Source organism: Colletotrichum gloeosporioides (genome assembly GCF_011800055.1).
Source record: "Colletotrichum gloeosporioides strain Lc1 chromosome Unknown consensus_17, whole genome shotgun sequence".
Lineage (NCBI taxonomy): Eukaryota > Fungi > Ascomycota > Sordariomycetes > Glomerellales > Glomerellaceae > Colletotrichum > Colletotrichum gloeosporioides.
The window spans coordinates 2,393,923-2,416,005 of NW_025544662.1; the positions used below are offsets into that span (position 1 = coordinate 2,393,923).

The window sequence follows — 22,083 nt, forward strand, 5'->3', positions numbered from 1 at the left end:
TGAGGTTTTGGGGGGGAGGGGGGATGTGGTGATGGCGAGGACGGCTGAAGGTAAGGCGTTCGTGGTTAGGCGTCAGTGAGGCTCTCTGCCTGGGCCGGCTGATAGCGGGGTAAGAGGCGCGGTGGTGGTGCGGTGTGAAGCTGCGGCGGCCGGGGAGGGGGCTTGGCGGGGTTCCGTTTGGGTCTTTGGCTGGCGAAGTGGGGTCGGTCAGCGTCGGTGGCCAGGTGTATGTTTGCCTGGAGTGCGGATGCTGCGACGTGAAGCAACAGGCGACGACAATCAAACCACCGGGATTTCCAAGATGTCAAACAGTCGAGCGAGCGATTGCGTTTTCATGGAATTGTAGACCTTCTTATGGCCCACGGCGGTGGTTACATCAAATGGGGGCGGGCGACGGCGGGGCACCCGATAATCGCGGTGCACAGCGTCGCAGGGCGCCGGGTCGCGGTGCGGAGCAGATCCCTGGGCTGAGGTGCTCGCTCAAGTGTGGTTTTACCTAATCGTCCTAGGCTGCAGCGTCGTAGGACTCTGCGCAGAGGCAGTTCTACGACCTATGGTGTGTGGAAGGTTGGGGATCTGTCTCTCATGAATATCCCCTTCGTTTAACGCTGACCAGTCACCCAGTGTGGTGCAGATAGGTGCTGAGAAAGAGGCAGCGTGCAGCGCTTAGCCACGCTGCGTGTATTCACCGCTGAGCGACCATGAGTCTTCTCCACGTAAGAGATTGTCAGCTCTAGCGAGAAATGTCAGATTTCCCATTGGGCTAGGAGACACGTGGGACGGTCGGGATGCGAGTCGAAAATAGAACATTGCGTGTGCTGGAGGATCGGGGGCGGGAGATGGGCGTGAGGATTTTGGGTGTCGTCAAGGCGAGGGGCTTGGTTGTAGGACTAGGCAGGTCAGCTTGCGGCGAGTCCTACGTCTTCTAGAACGCGACCAGAACCATTGTCCTAAGAACTACCAGGTAGTTTTTGCAATTCTCTTCGAATACCATGAGTTTTCCGTGTTTGATAGCATTTCTTGAACGGGGATTTTACGCTTGAGAGGTGGTCAAGGACGACCGGCACATGCCGGACCCTGAACGGGAGGCCCCGGCGTGCTGGGCCTCTGTCACCAAACACCTGCACCGCACTGCACATCTACAGCCAGCCACGCCGCGGAGAGAGGTCAGCAAAGACTGCGTCATTGTGGCCCGTGCGCTGCACCGCTTAATTGGATCGCTCTAAACCTTCTTATCAAGCCAATCACAGCACGCCAGTATGACAAGAACAGCCATACCAATCGAATCTCAGGGGAGAGAAAAAACTGGACGGACGAACACCAAGAAAAGCCAAGACGGGCGGTTTGGCATGGCATTTTTGAACGAGCAGTGAGGTACAACAGTCGTGCGATAATCGGTACAAGGGAAAAAACAAGGTTGGTGCCGGCGTGTACGCGGCGCGAAGCCATCATAGGTCTGGATTCTGCGAGAGCGGTGCCATTGACAGCTTGGAGACGCTCCCAAGAGGCTCCAAGAGGCGCGATGCGGAACGATGATCTCACCTTTGGAAAGTGGCCTGAAGTGCCTAGACGCAGTCCACGCCAAAACACCAAGACTCTTGGCTCCCCTGGCTGACGTACTGCGACGCGGTTCCAGCCCGTAGCAAAACACCACGGTCGCAGCACATGAAGGAGACGGGAAATCACCGCCCAGAAGGCCAAGCGCATCGCGTCTGATGAGCTGTCCACCATTCTTTGGAGCACCAGAATACAAAACACCATGGTATCCCTCGTCCCGTCCTTCCTTTGGAGGAAGAGCCCTCCCGCTCGCCATATCGTCTCTGAGAACCTCTCAGTCCGCCTCTGAGAACCATCGATGGCAGAGCACCCCGTCACAGACCCCGCCGAGGGAGTACAGTACCTTACCGAAGACGAGATCAACTCCTTCCTCGACGACCTCGACCACAACGACGACGGCTACATCGACTACGCCGAGGTCGAGGCGAAGCTCGACGCCGCCCACGACGAGCTCACGCCCTCCTCCCAGCTCAAACCCCACCACGTCATCAAAAAGTCCCACGACTCCGCCGACGACCGCGTCCGCCATGACTTTCTCCGATCCATCATGGGCATCTCCTCCCCCGGCGAGTCCGAAGACCCCCGCAAAATCCGCATCCCCCGCGCCGACTTCGCCGCCCGCGTCCGCGAGTGGAAGGTCCCCTCCCTGAGCCAGGACAAGGCCGCCGAGGACGATGAACGCCACTACGTCCGCCGCCTGCGCCCTTGGCGCCGCTTCCGCGCCTACTGGGCCGTCCACGGGCCCGAGGTCGCCTTCCTCGCCCTCGTCGCCGGCCTCATGCTCGCCTTCGGCGTCTGGCAGTGCGTCAAGTACGCCACCACGCCGGCGTACCGCGCCGCCTTCGGCTGGGGCGTCGTCCTCGCCAAGACGTGCGCCGGCATGCTGTACCCGACCTTCTTCTTCCTCATCCTCAGCATGTCGCGCTACTTCTCGACCTTCCTGCGCCGCTCGTACCGCGTCTCGCGCTTCGTGAACTGGGACCTCGGCCAGGCGTTCCACGTCAAGATTTCCATCGTCGCGCTCACGCTGGCGACGCTGCACGCGATTGGCCACCTGACGGGCTCGTTCTACCACGGCAGCCGGCCGGGCAACCAGGACGGCGTCGCGGCGGTGCTGGGACCGGATATGGTGCCCCGGCCGTACGTCGAGTACGTTCGCTCGCTGCCGGGCTTCACGGGCATCACCGCGCTGGGGCTGTTCTACGTCCTCGCGCTGTGCAGCCTGCCGCCGGTGCGCCGCTGGAACTACGAGCTCTTCCAGCTCTCGCACCTGCTGATGTATCCCATCATCGGGCTGATGATGGCGCACGGCACGGCGGGGCTACTGCAGTGGCCCATGTTCGGCTACTTCCTCGCCTTCCCGACGCTGCTCATCCTCACGGAGCGCCTGGTGCGCGTCGGCACGGGGTTCCATCGTATTCCGGCGGCGCTCAAGGTCCTAGACGGCGAGACGGTCGAGATCACGGCTACGATCCCGAGCGAGCGGATCTGGAGGTACCAGGCGGGACAGTACGTCTTCCTGCAGGTGCCCGCGATCAGCGCCTTCCAGTGGCACCCGTTCACCGTCTCCATCTGCAAGGGGAGGGAGTTCCAGCTACATATCAAGACGGACGGCAACTGGACGAAGAGGCTGCGGGAGCTGGGCGGCGAGACGGGGGAGGCGCGCATCGAGGTCGGGATCAATGGCCCCTTTGGCGCGCCGGCGCAGAGGTTCTACGACTTTAGGCATACCATCATCGTGGGCTCAGGCATCGGCGTCACGCCCTTCTCCGGCATCCTGGCCGACTTACAAGCCCGCGACGACGATGAGCACGGGGGTCCAACGCACGCCGCCGGCCAGCATCACAACCATCAACACCGCCACGACTCCGAGACGACCGTGACCGCGCCCGTCCACGACGAGAAGCAAGTCCCCAACAACCTCGCAAAGCCACCGCCGCCCTCGGGATCGCACTCCTTCGCCCCGGACTACCGCCGCGTGGACTTCCACTGGACGGTGCGCGACAGGAACTACCTGCTCTGGATCGCGGACCTGCTCAACGCCGTCTCGCGCAGCCAGGCGTGGCACCGCGCGCACGAGGGCGCCGCGCAGCACCTCGACATCCGCATCGCGACGCACGTGACGCAGAAGCGGCGCGACATCGTCACGCACGTGTACCGCTGGCTGCTCGAGATGCACCGCACCGAGGAGCACCCGCGGTCGCCGCTGACGGGCCTGCTGAACGCGACGCGGTTTGGGCGGCCGGACTTTGATGCGGTGCTGGATAGGCACTACGAGGAGATGCGGCAATTCCGGGCGGCGCGCAGGCGGCCGAGGAAGGGCGGCAGGGAGGGCGGCGGCGGAAATGCCTGCGAGGGTGGTGGCGGGCTTGGCGACGGGTCAAACGCGGGAACGGACGTCGGAGAGAAAAATAGCAGCGTGGATGGCACTGTGGACGGGCAAAGGGCAGACGACGACGTCGGCGTCGGTGGTGTTGCAGGCGACGGCGCTGTAGCCAATGGGAGGGATGGCGGGCATATGGATAGGGATCGGGGGGGTATGGATGGGGCGAGCAGCCGCGTGGGAAGAAGGGCCGTCGCAGATGAGGCAGAAGACGCCTACGACGACGCCGAGGAGGAGGACGAAGAGATGAAGGTCGGTGTGTTCTACTGCGGAGCGCCGGTTGTCGGGGAGATCCTGGCGGACAAGTGCCGGCAGCTCACGGTGCGGGGGCGGCACGACGGGAGCAAGATTGAGTACCACTTCATGATTGAGGTCTTTGGGTGAGGAGGAATCGGGAGATTGGCTTTTGCGAAGGATGGGCATTTCCGAGAGGGACGGGGAAAGAAAGACGATGATGGCTTCGATTACGACGACGATACGAGCGATACCAGGTAGTCTATAACTCAAGCGTCTGGCGTCTGGCGAGATGGCAGTCCACGTCGACAGGCGCTAATGAACCATGGCACACGCAGAGGCGAACTACCAGAAGCACGGTGAAGGTATCATGAGAGAGACGATGGGGTCTGGAAACCCAAGGCAACGAACGTCGGAACCTACCTTAGCCAGACGGACCGCAAGACGACAGACAGGCAAAAGCAAAAAGACAAAGTGAGCATGACAACCACGTTCGGGACCGCCTCCCGAAAAGCAGAAATGCCCTCCCCATCATGGCCATTCCCTACACCATCATTAGGTTCGGCGTTATGCTCCGACCCGAGCGGCTGGCTGGGTGACGTGGATGAATACGCATTATGCAGTGTGTTCCTTTTTCAACGTGAAATCTATCCAGAACGGAGCAGCCAGATAAGGTATGAAATTAGAATTCCACGCTATCCTGCGTCAAAAAAAGAGAGAGGGAGGACGGAAGAAACTCCCAGGACCCCAGCCCAGCCATTCTTCGGCCGTCGGAACTCTCGCAATGCGAACTGTTGGCTAGAGGAAAGTGAAAAAAGAGGCAAGTGGGAGGGGTATGGCGAGTTGCGGATGGCTTCCCTTCCCTTCCCTATTGAGAGTTTGGAGTGGGCCAAAACCGACGCGGAGAAAATGCAGACAGGGACAAGCCAAGAGGTGGTACCAGTCAGTCTCTTTGCTCTTTCTTTGCCTACGTAAGTCCTGTTCTGGCGTACGCAACTTCTCTTCTTTTCGGTTCTGTCTCTTGTCATTCAGACTTTTTCGACGCGGGCTCAATGGCATTGTAAAACCCCCATGAACCCTGACGCAGTTGATTGACAAGCGTTTCTGCTTGGGCCTGCCGCGTTCGGGGCCTGCCGGAGGCTGGCCTTGCTTATGTGCCCTGGCTGTTAATTTTTCCGAATTCATGGCAGTTTTGGAAAGAGGGATGGCATTCTCTCTGTCGTACGCAAGCGTTTAATCAACCTGTCGTCGTTACAAGTTATTTCTGTGCAAGGAGTATTCATGTAGAGTGTGTGCAATATGTGCATGTGCGGCGGCGCAAAGATCAACGACTAGCTGAGAAACCTCGCTCTCACTGTGCCAAAATGAAATGTTCCTGAAATTCTCCGGCGGGCTGAACAAGGGTCCTGGGCCTAGCAGGCAGACAGACAGACAGAAGCATTCTGTGCAGGGCCAAGCAGCGAGGGTAGGGTAGCGCCGCCCGCGACTCGCCTCAACTGACCTTCGCTACCCACTTGACACACGTCTTGTCTTGGTATCGCCTTACAACTCTGCCCGGGGTCGGGGGGGCCACAAATGTTGTGTGTCGAAGCTTGTCATTTTTGAGGCGACACCATGTGCAAGGTCGTCTCGAAGAGTATCGTTAGTAATGGATGCCAAGGGGCGGCCTGACTGGTCGTTCGACCTCTCGACGTCTGTCCCCCCGGACACCGTCTAGGGGGGCCCTGTCGCTGCATGTCGCTGCCGTCGCCAAATATTGCCGTTTGGCGGTTGTTCGTTGGCTCGCTAGCTCGCTAGCGGAGTTAGTGCGATATTTTCTCTCCTAGAGTGACCCTAAAAAAAGAGAGGGATCCTGGAACCTGGGGGCAGGCCAAGAGGAAACGCTGCGGGGACGTCGATCACGGGCATCAGTATCTGCAGGACATGTCTGGGAAGATACACAGAAGGGGGGAAAATCTGGCCATTCTTGGCTTTACCGCCGATATGCCTACGGGATGTGATGTCTCGTCGTAAGGGTACGTATGCGCGCTCAGATGCAGCAGCAGCAGCAGCAGCAATGCATCTTGCAGCGGCTACGGGAATCTACTTGATCGTCTTTGCTAGCTGCAACAGCTGCCAGTCAGACAAAATATTTGGCCGAAGCGGAAGCGAAAGCCGGTATTCGCAGACAAGCATGACACCTCGAAGGGAGACGACGTATGGCATCGGAAAGAGGGGATGACACAAGCAAACAGACAGAGTTTTCCGGACGACAACGGGCCCAACGAGCAAGGACTGTTGGACCTCGAGGTGCAAGAGACGAGAGGAGATCGAACAAGCCTGGTCCTGCTCCCCCCTCCAATCGCGGTATGGTCCGACGACGAGATGACGACGGCTCTGCGGATGGAGAGGCGACTGGCTGGACGGACACGACACGAGGGAGCGGTTGGGCACCGTTTCTTGCCTGTTCGTTCCCTTTCTCTTCACCTTTTCGGCTCACCTTCGGCCGCGGGTGAGGATCACGGACGGTACACCGCGAAAGCAGACGAATGCGAGACGGCAGAAGACGCCGTTTTGGCGCATCTTTCGGCCAAGACCCCTTTTTATTCTTTTTGACTTTCCTGCATCGCCGTAACAACGCCATACCACTTTGTCCGTTGCTGAACGCCACTGTACTTGAGAAGATGATTCCTCCCGTAGTCGCATGTCGCCAGACGCACTCGTTCAACTCCAGACTTGACCAAGACACGGATGCATTGAGCCGCAAATCGCCAAGGCCTCACATGCGGATCTCCCACTAGACTAGCCACCTCGGGGGAGGGGGGCAGATCTCGCAGAGGGATAGGTTCCTGTCACTTGCTGTAGGGTAACACGGCAGCCATTCTTTTTCCCCAGGTGCAGGCTAGGCAAGGACGGCAGCTAAACAAGCGCTAGCGCCGCCTTGAAGCTTGAATTGTGTATCTGGGCAGGCTACGTATACACGTGTAAGAGAAGCGGTAGCGAACCGGCGAGTGTGTCGAGACTACTTTTACCTCGGAACAACCGCGGGAAAAGAAGAGTGACTTTGCTGAACGGTGAACCACAAGGGACCAAAAGGGCGCAAAGGGATGTGCGTTTGGATCTGCTATGCTCGACTGCTGCGGTTACATCGCAGGCCCCGCCTCTCATCAAATCTTGGCACACATGATTGCCATTCTCCTACCAGAGATTGTATTAAGAGCAGTCGAGATCACCTTCTTCTCCCCCCTTGCGTTGACAAGGTTTATTGTATGGGGGCCAACGGAAGGGGGGAGGGGGCCCGAATCTCCGCTGTAAGTGCCATTTTTGGGTACAGTTGCTGCGAAAACGATTGGCCTCGAGGCCTCGAGGGACCGTCGCCAGCAATGGCAACTCACAATACCATTGGGCGAGGACGGCCAGGTCGAGACGGAGAACAGAAGAAGGCTGGCAGAGATCCCAGGCATTATCCGTCTCCAGGCGCAGAGAAAGTGTGTGTGTGTGTTGGGCTAAGCTAAGCTGTACCGTCGATCGATCAGCAGTGTTTCGTCGCGTCCGGGCTGGGGGGTAGCTGAAACGGACAATGCGTGGGTGCTGGGATTGACGTTGGAGGCGGCAGGGGTGTAGGGGGTTTAGCCTTAGTGCACCTCAGTAAAAGAGTGGAGGAGAAAGAGTGCCAAAACATGCCGTTTGAGCCGCATCTGAAGCAACGCGCTAGCGGGTACGGTGCAGTAGAGACAGATTGGAATCGTGGGTACTGGGGGCGCGTTTTCTTTTGCATGGTCCCGTACAGACCAGAGTCGTAATTCGTCGTGCGGCATGTCGTTGCCGCGAAGGCGCCCATTTGCCGTGGGATTTTTCCCATCTCTGCTGCAACCGTCGTCAGCAGCGCAGGCCGGGGGGCTGGTCCCGTTTGGAAAAACAACAGGAGAAAATGTCCGTGATGTGTTTCTCTCTCAACCACTGGCGCCGCCCAAAAGTCACAATTACCGCCCACTTCCCGCCAAGGCCACGTCAGGCCCTCGGTGATAGCGTGTGTCGAACTTCAGAAAAGTGTCAATGTCAAAAATTGGTTACGAACGGGGGGCGGATCGTCTGTTACACATGATCTGGACCTGGTTCGAACGGCAGCTGTCTGCCGCGCGAATGTACCATTTCGACGTTGGACAGAAGAGAGCGAGAGAGAGAGAGAACAACGCGCCGCTTAGGTCCCGATGTCCGATATTAGCAAAGAAAAGGCTTCGAGGGTTCACCCAGGTTCGGTGAGCCGCGCGCAAGCAATGTGAGCGAACAAGCACCCATTTTGGGTTTGCATTCTGCCACTGTTAATGTAGCCCATGGGTGTTAATTGGTGGTGCATGGCCCGCCGAACCGCTGAACATAGAAGGCACAGCGAGAAAGACAGAAAGAACCGGAGAGGCGAGTTCGCGCACCGATAAACCGAACTACGGTTGCAGCGTGTGTGGGTGGGCACAGTCGGCCAGGCACCGCGTAGCGGAGGAGGGGGTTGAGACATGCCATCTGAAGGGCGATTCGTTGGACGGGGGCGACGTCCTTCTGGGGAGGGAGGGGGAGGGGGGCTTGCTCAAGGTGCGTTTGGTATGTCGGTTTCGTGCGAGTGCCGTTCTGAGAGAGAGGAGGGGGTACACTCACACTTCGACACGCTCACACTCACGCGCACACGCACTTACATGGAGATGGGATGAATTCGACGGACGGTTGAGACCCGGTGTGGGTGGTCTGGTCCGCGTGGGGTGTGGTATGAACCTTTGGTATAAGACTTGGCCGTGTCTGCCCTCATCCCTCCTCTGTTGTTGGTCCAGCGGCCTGCGGTCATCTCATCATCTCTTCAATTCTCACTAACTGTCTTTCTTTACTGCGGCCGGCCCGCCTTTTATATATATAACCTCACAAAACCAAACATCTCCACCCTTCCGTTCCTCCACAACATCCACCACAGCCGCCAACATGCAGCTCTCTCTCCTCCTCGTCTCCCTTCTGGGCGCCACGGCCCTCGCCAAGGACCACCAAGGCGGCGGCAAGAACTCGACCCAGGCGCAGTGCAAGCGGTTCCTCAAGGGCGAGAAGCTGGTCCAGATCGCGGCCAACGACACTCTCCTGGCCGAGATCACCCAGAACAACGCCACCAAGATCGAGAAGATCAAGGCAAAGGCCGCCGAGGTCCAGCCCAAGCTCGACGAGGCCAAGAAGAACACGACCCTCATGGCGACGTGCGACCAGGTCCGCGCCGTGCAGCAGGAGAACGGACAGTGCGGCTTCATGAAGCGCATGGACAAGCTGCAGAAGCTCGTCGCCAACGACACCGCCCTCGCCGCCATCACCAAGAACAACCAGACCAAGGCCGACAAGATCAAGGCCAAGGTCCAGCAGGGCATGACCAAGCTCGCCGACATGCAGAAGAACACCACCCTCCTCCAGTACTGCTCCGCCAGGACCACCCAGGGCGAGTGCAAGCAGATGAAGCAGCTCAAGTAAGTCATTTCCTGCAAAACGAGACTATATGAACAGCACTAACAACCCGAACAGCAAGCTCGTTGCTCTCTCCAAGAACGACACCGCCCTCAACGACAAGTTCAAGGGCAACACCACCAAGATCGAGAAGTTCAAGGCCAAGGCTGCCAAGAAGGAGGCCAAGCTCAACGAGATGATGAACAACTCCACCCTCATGGGCATTTGCCAGCAGCAGAAGAACGGCAACAACGGCAACAAGGGCGGCTCCACGAGCAACAACGGCATCGACTCCGGCGCCGCTGGCGTCCGTACCGTCGGTGCCCTCAGCTTGGCCGCTGTTGTCTCCGTTGTCATCGGCTTGGTGATGTAAGCTGGTGGTGGTGGTCTAGGACACACAAACCCAAAGATTCCCCCCCCGCATTCACTTGCCGGGGGTTTTCATCTAGTAGTGGGTGAGAGGTTGTATACAGAGATGTGAGTCGAAGACGTCGGTCTCGAGTAAACAACAAACCGGGGGGAGGCCGATCGCCGTTCGCTACGACGACGTTGGTGTGTATGCGCGCGCGTCTTGTACAAAACCGCAAGTCAATTAGTTGGTGGATACATTTTAGTGTCTCACTCATTCGGAAGGCTCGACGTGGACCTGACGGTGGCAGTCCATCGTTGAAAGGGCTCCAAGCTATGATATATTCATATGTAATGAGTGGTTCGAAGTAATGTGTTGGTAGAGCAAAGAGAAAAATTGGAATGTTACAGTCGTTACCAGTCCTGGTTTGTGATCCTGATGTCTATGTTCGGCTTCCTTCGCCCAATGTCCAATAACTCCGAATGCCCCTGTCAGTCCCTGAAAAATGACACCTGTATTCCTCCCGAGTCCGTGTTCTCTATTCTTTGCACGGCCGGAAAAGTCTGTGGGAATGAAGTAGGATTATGTGTCCGTGGCGGCAAGCATCGTGCCTCGTGGCTAAGGGGAAGTGCGCATTCTAAAAAATCCTTCCCCAAAATTAGTTCCGAAAACGCCAGCGTGGCAAAGAAATACTCACAAACCGTCGAAAAGAAAATAAAGGAAATCAAGCGCAAAATATTCTTCCTCGATAATTCCAAAGAATAAACCCCAAGTTGATGCAATTTGTTGAGGTGCGGGTGACCTGGCATGGCTCTTTAGAAGAACCTGCCAACTTCGTAAGCATAAAATCTCCCTCGGGACGCCGCCCAAAACTTACTATTGATTAAATCTCATAAAATTCATATGAATTGATTGCTTTTGATGAATGTGATCTGGTCGTCGGCTTCTCGGCATTCGAGGCATGCTCAAGCACGCGGGTTGGTTCAATCGTCCCACTCCCGAGAGCCGTTGAAGAGGCCGTTCCAGACGGTCGTACCGCGGGTGGCAGTAGCAAGCGAGTGACGCAGGGCCCCGTCGAATTCCATTCGCTGGCTTGGAGTGAACCTCTCAATTGGCGTCCAGAGCGTAGGGCGCCATACTCTGGATCGGCGGATAGGCCCCGGCCGGGTCAGATTCCGAAATGGGGACGTAACGGGGCGTTTATCAATTGAGCATGCGCGAGGAGGTCGTGGCATTTTATGTCGCTGTTCAGTGGCGTCACCGTCTTCGGGAAAACTTGGGCTGAGAGGCGTCGAGCGTCGGAAGCGAAGCAGGGAACCCTTTTCGGAGGGAGAGTTGTGGATGGATGGCTTGTAGATGCTGTGCTCGGAGTCCTCGTCGCTATCATCGCTGGAGGTGTCGCTGTCAATGACCATAACAACCGTCTTTCCAACGTTTTCGGTGGTGCTCTGCGGATTGTCAACATCGGGGTCGCTGAGGACGTTGTCAGCGTCGCCGTCGCTGAGCACATCGAGGGTGGCACTGCCTCCGTTCTCTTCGTCTTCCTGGCAATGGTCGCTGAGGAATTTGTCAACATCGTCGTCACTAAAGGCGTCAAGCGTGGCACTGCCTCCGTTCTCGTCGTCTTCCTGGCGAGGTTCACCAACGTCCAGGGTCATGGCATCCTGTCTCACTTCATCTTCGGTTTCGATAAACGAATCCTCCTTGATGACTTCCGCTTCGACTGTAGTAGCGTGCTGTGCCTGAACAAAGGCATTCGGCGTCGGAGCTTGCGGTCGATCTCGAATAAATCGGTTGAAGGCGGCCTCCCCACGGATTTCGGGGTTACTCGCCGTGAACGAGTATCCCGCGATCGTAGGGCTGGGTTCGCAGTCGAAGTTGTCCACGCCATGTAGCTGCCGATTTCTGTTGCGTTGAGGAGAAGAGTCCAAAATTTCGCCTTGTGAACGCGCCAGTGTCATGGACATGCCTTCCGGTGAGGTGTCAATCACCATAGGCTCGGATTCATTCTCATCAGCCGAGGAGATAAATCTCGTTCTTGTCAATCGTGGAAATTCCCTCATCGGAGACAAAGAAGGGGGTCCGCTCTTCATTATGGCAGCAAGTCTGTCTTGGGAAAGCGACTCCGACTCCATTCCGATCCCTGAGTCCTCGTCTTCCTCTTGCTCGGTGTCTCTGACGATGCGGACCTCGCCAATCTTGTTGTCAGGCGTGAGAATTGGACCAACAAACTTGAGAGGGGCCTCGCGCGAGCTCAGGTTATATTCGTTGACGGCAACCTTGATTGCTTCGACGAACCGACCATAAGCTCTCAGGTAGTCGGGGGGCATGGAGCTTGATCGGCGAGAGTTCAAGATTTCGGCGGATACCCGTTCGGCTGGTCCAAGATTGTGTCGCATTCTTTCTCCGATGGTCTTGTGTAGAGTAGTACCTTGGATCTGTGTGAATGGTACCTAGCAAGGTTTGAGAGTTGATTTTGAGGGTAAAGGTATCTGGGTTAGAAGGGGAGAAAGTGAGGTGGGTTTTGACGAAAGAAAACCGAGGAAGACAACGGCAGTTGCGGGGATTCTAAAAAGTCACCTTGCGAAAATATTTGCGTGCAGTGAGATGAGCTATGGAAAGCGTACCTGTCGAGGAAGTTCTTGCCTTTTTCAGTAGCAACGCAAGCCAAGTTGGGAAGGAAGGCACTTGGAACAAGTCAGCTTTGGTGCCTTCCTCAAGTTACCGAGCGTCGTTCAGAACTGAGCAAGTTGAAGTTAATTGAGTGAGCAAGTGAGATTTCGATACATAGTACGATTTACTGGTGATGTGGGTAGGTTCCGGCAATGGATGGTAATCAACTGGGAAGGAACATCACAGTGGTTCGACGACTTCGCGTATGGCAGTCATAACACTGCTTGGCAGCTGGGTTTGGATTTGCAATCTTTCAAAAACACTTCTGCTGAGAGCAACATTCTAGCTGGCGCATCCATGCAGGGACTGATAACCACCTAGACTGAGTCCAGATCTTCAGCTCACGGGCTTCGGCCGCATGGCCGCACCCCCGGCTCAGCAATGATTGAATTGACTCCTCTATTCTCGGTTTCTCTGTCCTCAGAGAGCGTCGTCTTAGCAGATACCCATCGGAACCACTCCTAGCAATGACCGAATAAGAACTTCTACAAGTAACCAGTACATGACCCTTCATCGCTGACACTAATTTTTGTGAGCCATCTTACAAGTTGTCGCTGGCCGTCAACAACCAGAAACCATACCGACCAGCTCGTAGCCTAGATACCAAAAAACGCGCTCAAAATCACGGCAATTATCATACCCGTCCGAGGGTTCAATCCTTCTCAACGAAACCAAAGTTGCTGGAAATTGCCTTGGCTGCTGGTTTGCTGCTTGAGCCTTCGACCTTTATCGTCGGTACCCTCAGGCACCCTCCTTTTGGGACCGGGATCAAGATGCTGCCGTCCTTCTCTTCAAAGTAAGCCAGCCTGGTGTCTTGAGCGTTTATAATGTCCTCTGCAGAAGTATGCTTAGGGTGCCAAAGCCAGTCGATCACCTTGATACCCAACTTTTGATTCTCTTCGATAGCTTCCTTCTCATCAAGCTCAAACCGTTTATGCTGAAACCAGGACTTTTGGCGCTCAAAGTATGTTTGGATCCATCTCTCGGCGTCCGCGGGTCGTTTCACACTCTCCACGTTTTCGAGAATCAGCCTCATTGGCTTCTTGCGCTCGCGATCCGCCAACGCCATGGACCACAGCGAGCCCAAGACCCGCTGGCGAAGTACAATATCGTCCGCGCTCCACGTAGACCAGTTGATCTGACTATCACGCTTGGCAAGTTTCGGCGCATGGCAAAGCATCTCCTGCTCTTCTTCGGTCGGCTTCCAGCCTACGTCCTTTAGGGGAGGTACATGCAAGCCTCTTTGAAGGCCGTCTACGAGCATGCTGGCGGCTATCGGGGTGAGGATGTCGTGCAGGCCTTGCAAAGTGCAGTCCTTCGGGATGGGAATGCCTGGGGGCCGGGTCTGGGATAGAACGGTACCGTGATCGAAAGTCTTGTGATGAAGAGTCTGAAGGGTGACGCCGGTATGTGTACGTCGTTGGAGGAGAGTGTGGTGGAGGGGTGCCGGGCCTCGGAAACTGGCGATCGTCAGCGGCAGTGGAGTTGGGGAAGATGCGACAGTATTTACTCTGGGAGTGCTGATGGATGCATATTGAGTCCTCCGTACTTGGCGGAGTTAAGTAGCCTTGGGGGAACGAAGAGACCGAAAGAGACGGCGATGATGAGGTTGATGTCGTTGTGAGGCTGGCATTGTTAGCGATGGTAAATCGCTGGTCAAGTTTGGAACCGCAATACCTTCCACCCAGTGAATGTGTCTCTAACATGAATTGGCAGTCTGAGTTGCTCGGCAAGGGATTTCAATGGCACTTCGAGAATAGTTAGCGCCAGCTGCTCAACCTGTCGCGCTGAAGGAAAACGCTCACCCTCACGGATTTGCTTCATCCCACGCCCAGTCAACTTGCCAGGCCTGACCACGACATCCAGCGACTCAATCAACCCCGGATTGCGCTTCTTCTCCGCAGCCAGCGCATTCAATGCAGCGCAGCTAAACTCATCGGAGCCGCAGAACAGGATTCGGAGCGGGTCCGACTTCCTGGGTGCTACCACGGCCGAGTAATGTCGGCACGCCGGTCGGCGGAGGAGGCCGGAGGCCTGGGCGATGGCGGCTGAGCGAACAGCCAGCCACATCGTCATCTTAAAACCAACGTCTGTCTGAGTGATGGCATCGCCTCGAGGAAATGTGATCGACGCACGATTTGATTGTGATTGATGCCGGTGGAAGCGTGCAGCGCCTGAACACTGAAGTCACCTTGTTGAATTAGTGGGACGTCGCTTATGGTTTAATCCTGGTACAGCGATTCCCAGAGCTCGGATATATGGACATAGCAACTGATATGCAACTATCAGTGTACTACGAGATTTGACCACGGAAGATGTCATTTTAAAGAACGGTACACACTGTTCATGCAAGGCGAGGAAAGTCTATAGCCACTTATCTTCAGTAGCTGGCGTCTTTAACGTTTTGATCCATCCACCTCTGGGTACTGTCTTTAAAACGAGTTCATGCTAGATCACGTGTGAAATGGACTTCCACCTTCTGGACGCAACGAAATGGAGTCGATTATGAGACATGCTTTTACGGAATCGAATGCCTAAGCATGATTTGATCGACTCAAACAAGCCGAGGCCTCCGAGTCCCTCATCGTATCAGGATACAAGCATGTCCTGAGGTGTTCTCTTAAAAGATGCCGTGCGCCGTGTAGAAAAAGCTAGAACAAAAATAAAACATTGTGTGTAGGTACATTAGAGCTGCCCTCCATCACGCATACCGACATTGTCTGTACAATTTAGTGTCCCTCTGGTCAAATCTGACCAATCGTTGACTGGAATATAAGTTATTCGGCAACATCGGATTTGGAACATCGCCTTTCTCACTTCCATCATGACGATGCTTCGAAATGGTCGTGATTGAAAATGAACCCATCGGTCAAAGAAGTCGTTGTTGAAACTGTTCCTGACATCCTATCAGGTAGCCACCAACGCCGTAGCACACAAGTTTGGCGGCTCCGTATCGTTTGCAGGAGTGTCTGCCCCGACCATTGACAGAATCGATGTACACTTCTTGGATCGCTTCGTGTACTGAAAAGCCTCGGCTGCCCCTTGATTTGCACATATGTGGCGAGCTTCGTCGGCGTGCTGGGCTTACTTGTTGGAGGGTGAATAGATGAAAGTTGGGTTGTGAATGTGTATGTGAACCGCGGGAGACTCTGAGTGAAATACTGGAGCAGCACCGGTAGGAATGAGAGAATCTCTTTCCCAATGGTTAACGGATCTCGAATGAAAATTTGGGTCTGGCCTTGAAACAGGGTTGCTAGGGTTCCTCTTGACTATTTGCGACGAAGAACGTCTAGTCAGTTTTCCTCCACTTGTCGCACCGGTCTTTTTCCCAGTCGAGACTTTCACCCGGTCGAGCTTCTTTAGACGGTTATTAACCTTGCCAACCTGCTTGACGATGTGACTCCAGGCCAATTTGCACTCGTCGAGCTCCTCCTTCAACTTCGCCAGTCTAGCTTTTCCATCCGGCTTCCAGATGATCTTATCACGTTTGCAGTTTGTTAGAAAAGTATCTAAACGTGCAAGGATGTTAGCGCAGTGGACTGTCGCTGCTGAGACGCCAGCGAGAGAGGGAGAAAGCGAGAAGATCCTGCTTCCTTTAGATTCGTATTGCTTGATAAGCTCGGCGAGCTGCTTCAGCTTCGTACGAGTCGCTTCACGATCGGCGTTCGAGACACGAAGATTTGGGGAGAGGTTCCTGATCATTTGGCGCGTTGAGTAGATGCGGTTTCTGATCCCATTCGGAGAGAGGGATTCCGCCATCGTTGGTTCCTGTGCGGAACCCGGGCGACAGGGACAATGCGCGCTCAACGCCTCTAATTATCTGTCATAAGAGGGCTCTCGAATCTGGGAGCGCGACGATAGTGATCTGAATCGCCGAGCGCTATGGTAGCGAGAGACAGAACAGAAGGGATGGGTGGACGGAGGGGTTGGAGCCTGAAGGCGTCTCGACGATCGGGCATCAATTACGGCAGAAAACGGGTCAGCGATATAGATCCGATTGGATCTTGAACGGTGGCTTAGCCGAGGTCATCTGAAAGATTACCAACGTGTGAAGTGTTGTGATAGTCAGGCTGTACATGCACGAAGGGACCAGCAATCTGGTGGTGATCTAGATGGAGATTAGTAGTCGAGAAAGACTGCAAGAAATCACTGCAGCTCGCTGCAACAGATAGCGTATCTTGCATATCAAAGAAAAGTCTCGTAATAGAGACCAGACTGGCCATTGAGGAGGGGTAACGACTCTATATTTGGGGCTGTACCGCAAGTGTATGGCTGTCCAATGAGAATGGGTGAGCGATGAATATGGATGGATATGCGTGCGCTGTGTTCTGCAGCCTGCTGTCGATGACCTACCAAAGCAGACTTGATATGACATTCTAGCGCATGGAACCCCACGAGAATCTGCAAAATGGTCGAACCTTTTGCCCACGGGTGACAGGAATGGTATGCCCTCCGTAGGCGTGCAAGGCTTGCTATGCTGCTCCTATTTCAGTCTTTCAAAGCCAAAACTCCCGGCAATTGTGATCAAATGCCTCTACCCTTGATCGAATGCCTCAAGGGACGGTCAAAAAGAGCGCAGGCGAGCATGGCACATATGCTTCGCTCCCCAGCCCACTCTCTGGGGATTGCTCTGCTCTTTGCCGTTCAAAATTTGCAGCATATAAGCCCAGTTGAGTAATGATCCGCCAGGCGTTACTTCAACCTCACAAGCTCAGGAGGCGCTGGATGGGTCAAAGGTGGCCTTGACTGCCAATATGAAAGCTCTAGACTTTGTGCAGTCGAACCCAGGAGGCAGATGCTAAGTTGCGTCTCACTTATCATGGAAGATAGTGCTTTCGTCGAATGATATTCCACTTCCCCTCTTATCATCGTCAACTCTTTCAGCGTAAGCTGAGGGCTTTTCATGATGACCCCAAGCCCTCTTCACCGCCAAAAGAACACCGTTCCCACCTTTTTTGTTCTTCAAACACCGATTGCAGATCGTTCTAATAATAGTCCTACAGGATAGTTGACAATAAAAAAGACTTACGAAGTGATGTTTTGGACTCCAAGAGGCAGGGTCTAGCATGCGGCACGTTATTTATAAACTAGAAGTTAGATGCCTGATAGGCGTTCTAGGTAGCCTGCATCTGGACGCTGCTTGCACTGAGATGCTATCGCCTCCTGGCCTATTTCCTCTACAAGCACCATGCGCTATGAGACCAAGGCTGAGATTGACGAGTGTCACGTAACTATGTATCTTGAATATTAGAAATCGGGAAAAACAGCGCAAGCAAGTTCGATAACCCTATCTGTCACGCCTACTAACATTCTCTGTTCACTTTTTGTGCTCCCACCATCAATCTTGCAGACAGATTTGAATTCTAGAGACTGACCGCGAGGTCCTTCCCACCAAGCTCATGTCCATCCTTTTGCAGGTCTTGTTATCATTGCCCCATCCAAATCCCATGAGTCGTACATCCGTGATCGCACGTCCAGCGTGCCGCATCTCCCCTTTGTCATGATCTAGTAGTTTAGCGTGCTTCCCCATTCCCATAATGAGAAGCGAAACACCACCAAGGCCGGACGATGTTCAGAATCTCCCAGGGTTCCACTCGTTTATTGGACCGCGTGATGAGAAAGCGTGATATCACCTTCACAGCACAATTTCGAGCCTCGCCTTCTTCTCACATTTATCTATCCGCTCCAGAGATGGATGCGGTTAATTCCTTGACATAACACTGTGGACTCGGAAGATTTGAAGCTTATAAACTTCGCTCGTAGTGAGCTTCATTGGTGAACGGTCAATCCCATGTATTGGGGCGTTCAGAGATGCCGAGCCCATTTGCGTCAAGCTGAAACGAGAAATCTACAGCAGTGGGGTTCCCGTAGGCCCAGTGGCTTGTTGCTGCCGTTGTACACCTGCTCCCGGCCACGAGCCCGGTCCTTGTTGAGGAGCGTTCTGGCTGAGGGGAAAAGAGTTAGGGACTGGAAACGTAGGTCACTGAGCTGTATGGAACGCTGTTCTATCGTGAGACGGCTGTGCCGGCTGTGGCCAAAGAGGCGTGGTCGTAGAACTGTAAGGGTTTTGATGGACGCCGTATTGTAGGTTTGGGTTTGTCTGAGGTACCCGTGGCGGCGGGGGCGGTCCTCTTTGGGGAATGCCTTGCTGTGGTGGAGCCGAGGCAATGCCTTGCTGTGGTGGAATGGGTCCCCTTGGAGGAACTACCTGTTGTAATGAAAGTGGTCCTCTTGAAGGAATAACTTGTGGCAATGGAAGTGGTGCTCTTGAAGGAATGCCTTGCCGCGATGGAACTGGTGCTGTTGAAGGAATACCCGGTTGTAATGGGATGGCTCCTCTTGAAGGAATGCCTTGTTGTGATGGAATTGGTGCTCTCGAGGGAATCCCTTGCGGCTGAGAAGCTGAGGGAATTCCTTGTGATGGCGGAGGTAGATGGCCTGGCACACTTGAGGCTTGTGGTAACGGAGGGAACCCCATCAAGGGAACGCCTTGAAGTAGAAGAGGCAGCGGAGTTGGTTCACTCGACGGAGTACCTTGTGATGGCGGAAGCGCCAGAGGCGGACCTCTCGAGTTGTTGGAGTTGGCCAGAGCATCAAGCTTCATTTCTACGTCGCCCAAGCGATCATACATCCGATCGACCTTGTCGTTGGTATTGTTGGTAACCAAGAGATCATACACCCGATCGGCCTTGTCGTTGGTATTGTTGTTAATATAGATTAGCAATGTCGACTTGGAAGCCTCAAGATCTCGTTGCAGTTCCGCAAGCCTAGCTTTGTCGCGAAAAGCCCATCGTAGTCTCTTGTTCCTATACTCTTCCAAGAGTTCATCGATTTTGGAAAGGATTTTGCCGCAGCGTTTCGTGGCCTTCGTGAGCTTTTTCGGACGGGAACCCCCATCTTCTGTAGGTCTCAGTTGATCGAGAACGCATTGGAGATCTGTAACCTGATTCTTTGCCGTGATGAGGTCGTCTCGTGCATCGCAACAGTCTTGGAGAATGGTCGCGATAGTTCTGCCTGTTGCAACCGCACTGCCAATAACCCCCAATACTGACAATGGGTCCATCGTGCTTGCGTTCTCAGCAAGATCGATCCATCAGAGAGGTTATTAGAGATCTTTGTATGTTTGGAGGCTTTGGTGCGAGCTTTGTTCGGGAAGTCGGGTAATGAGAGAAAGAGGGGGGAACGCAGCCTGATCTCGCGGGGCACAGTATGGAGCGCAGCGCCTATGACAACCCGCTCATTGGGTAGCGACTACACGCCGCCGGGAATGCAAACTCCTATCAAAACCGGTATATCATGTTTGCCTTACCCATGTCGCTGCAGATGCATGCCGCCTGTGCGAACCACAGAGAGAAATCTTCGCACTGTCCGAAAAGGACATTCGCCGCAATGGAGGTCACCTATCCTACCCAAGCGAAGACATACTGACTTCTTACTTCGATCACCCAGGGATGCAGACCTTAGTAGGAGACCGAGATCTGCCTTGCCATTCAACTTTTCAGAAAGCATTTGCCAGCTGCTAAAAGGCGCTTAGTATATGGCCCAATCGCATGCCACAAGCCACCTCGTCTCTCCAAGCACTACCTCCCAAGCAGGTTGCGAGATAGAAACAACACTTCCAACGAGCACAGGCGCCTTCTGCCCCAGGCCGGTGAGCCTCCCCTCCCCAGCCAGCATCAACCTGGCCGCAATCTCCTCCCTCATCTCCCCATCGTCGATAATCCTGCGCCCTTTGACAATATACATCCTATTTCCAGGCGAGATCTCGTCAATGATAATACTCATGACCAGATCAGCGGGCCGGTCACCCCCGCCCCAGCCTTTAACCTCTGCGAGCCAGGACTGCAGTTCAGCAGCGAGTCCGCCGGCGATGTACTTCGGGCCTCGGCGTTGCGGTGAGAATGCTTCCGGCAACCCTTCCTGTCGCGGACCTTCGGTTTCTGCGATTTTGAACCGCGGGGCCTGGTGGAACTTCGGTTGTGTCTTGGCGGTTTCTCCGTCGTTTGGTTCAGGTAGACCAGGGTCTTCGTCCATCAGGACGTCCTCAGCGTCAACCAGCATGCGGTCATTTGCGTCTGGGAGCTCTTCTTCCTCTTGCGCAACTTCATGAACCTCATCATCTTCTTTCGGGTTGGCTTCAAAATGATCTTCTGCATCATCGTGCCAGCTGGGCACTGAAGATACAGAGATACGCCTCCGTTTGGGCACCCTTTCCTCCAGGTCGCTCTGGACGTCACTACTCGCTTCGGACTCGGCTTCAATCGAGTCATTAACCGAGAAGCCCGTAGCCCGCGGTGCAGGTATCTCTCCGTCGTGCAAGTCGCTCTCGTCGTCCGACTCGATCTGGATTCTCTCCTTCACTCGTTGCGTGCCTGCAAAGGTCGATCGCGGTCGCGTCACCGTGGCGGGCCCTTCTGGAGGCGAGCTTTCCAACGCATCGTGGATAGGATCGATATGTCTCGGTGGCCGTATTGGACCGGGAAAGCCAGGTGTAGTGGGCGGCCGCTGTGTCGAAGGGCGGTTCGTTGATGGCGGGGCAAATCGGGGCGTGGCTTGGAAGCGCTGGCTGTTCGCGAACGCGGGACCCGCGCTACCTGGTGTCTTCTGTGACAGAGGCGGTCGCTTTGTGAGGAGGAACTTTCGAGGGGTAGGTGTCTGCAAGAGCGCCAGGTTAGCGGAAGACACGCAGAATCTCGCAGGATGGGAGACGGACTGATGGTGGTGGTTGCGTCATTGTCAGGTCAGCCAAAAGGGCCGCGGCGTGGTCGTCGTGAGGCGTTGACGATGCAGCGCAATGCTTTCATTTCGGCCAATTTTTGGTGAGCATGCAGAATCGGGGTGTCAGCGGTTCTTGCGATGATGATGGCGGGTGGCTTGAGGAGTTGACGTCGATGATTGCTGGGCAGGCGCGTTGTTAAGCTGGGGTCGCGTTAGGCGTTATGCGATGGCGCGGACGCCGAATATGCATAGTGGGGTGGTGTACCTCATAGATGCATATCTGCCCCCCCATGTCGTGACGAACAGTAGGTAGCTTTCAAGAGTGGAAAGGCATAGAGTGATTCATTTGGATCATATATGTTTGCTATGGTCTTCTTGAAATTTGAGAAACCCAATGCTGCAATGAGCTTATGTGTCGAAACACACCTGGGTGGTTTGAAATTGGCCTGGCATGCCATGCCTTCGTCCCACGGGTATGACGACGGAAGAGAACTTCGGAAACTGTCATCCCAAGTCCGGCAATGAAATACCTCTCTGGGGTAGTCGTTTACCAGACGCGAAATGTCCACTGAGAGTTGAGACCGAGAACACAGCCAGCCCAAGACAAGGGGCATTGCTTTCGCTGCCGGAGGTCTTGTGCCTGGCTTCAAAATGGTAGGTCATTGTAAACAGCAAAATCTTCACGCTGACTTCATCTAAGTGATTTTTGATGAGGATTTTTATT

At 54.9% G+C, this 22,083-nt stretch overlaps 5 protein-coding genes across 5 annotated transcripts; 2 read left to right on the top strand and 3 right to left on the bottom strand.

Moving 5' to 3' along the window:
- Window positions 1–1,855: 1,855 nt before the first annotated feature.
- On the top strand, window positions 1,856–4,324 carry GCG54_00011554 (putative respiratory burst oxidase-like protein I; the record flags this gene model as incomplete). The annotated part of the gene is made up of 1 exon (XM_045411456.1): window positions 1,856–4,324. The coding sequence occupies one exon, from the start codon at window positions 1,856–1,858 to the stop codon at window positions 4,322–4,324; it is 2,469 nt and encodes an 822-aa protein (XP_045268514.1).
- A 4,794-nt stretch (window positions 4,325–9,118) lies between these two features.
- GCG54_00011555 (uncharacterized protein) lies at window positions 9,119–9,992 on the top strand (the record flags this gene model as incomplete). The annotated part of the gene is made up of 2 exons (XM_045411457.1): window positions 9,119–9,642; window positions 9,698–9,992. 2 exons carry the CDS (start codon window positions 9,119–9,121, stop codon window positions 9,990–9,992), a joined length of 819 nt encoding a protein of 272 aa, XP_045268515.1.
- Window positions 9,993–10,951: 959 nt separating this feature from the next.
- Window positions 10,952–12,298, bottom strand: GCG54_00011556 (uncharacterized protein; the record flags this gene model as incomplete). The annotated part of the gene is made up of 1 exon (XM_045411458.1): window positions 10,952–12,298. One exon carries the CDS (start codon window positions 12,296–12,298, stop codon window positions 10,952–10,954), a length of 1,347 nt encoding a protein of 448 aa, XP_045268516.1.
- A 995-nt stretch (window positions 12,299–13,293) lies between these two features.
- GCG54_00011557 (Methionyl-tRNA formyltransferase) lies at window positions 13,294–14,711 on the bottom strand (the record flags this gene model as incomplete). The annotated part of the gene is made up of 3 exons (XM_045411459.1): window positions 13,294–14,101; window positions 14,152–14,267; window positions 14,319–14,711. 3 exons carry the CDS (start codon window positions 14,709–14,711, stop codon window positions 13,294–13,296), a joined length of 1,317 nt encoding a protein of 438 aa, XP_045268517.1.
- Window positions 14,712–20,171: 5,460 nt separating this feature from the next.
- On the bottom strand, window positions 20,172–21,375 carry GCG54_00011558 (uncharacterized protein; the record flags this gene model as incomplete). Its single annotated transcript, XM_045411460.1, has 2 exons — window positions 20,172–21,296; window positions 21,355–21,375. The coding sequence occupies 2 exons, from the start codon at window positions 21,373–21,375 to the stop codon at window positions 20,172–20,174; spliced, it is 1,146 nt and encodes a 381-aa protein (XP_045268518.1).
- Between the last annotated feature and the right edge of the window lie 708 nt (window positions 21,376–22,083).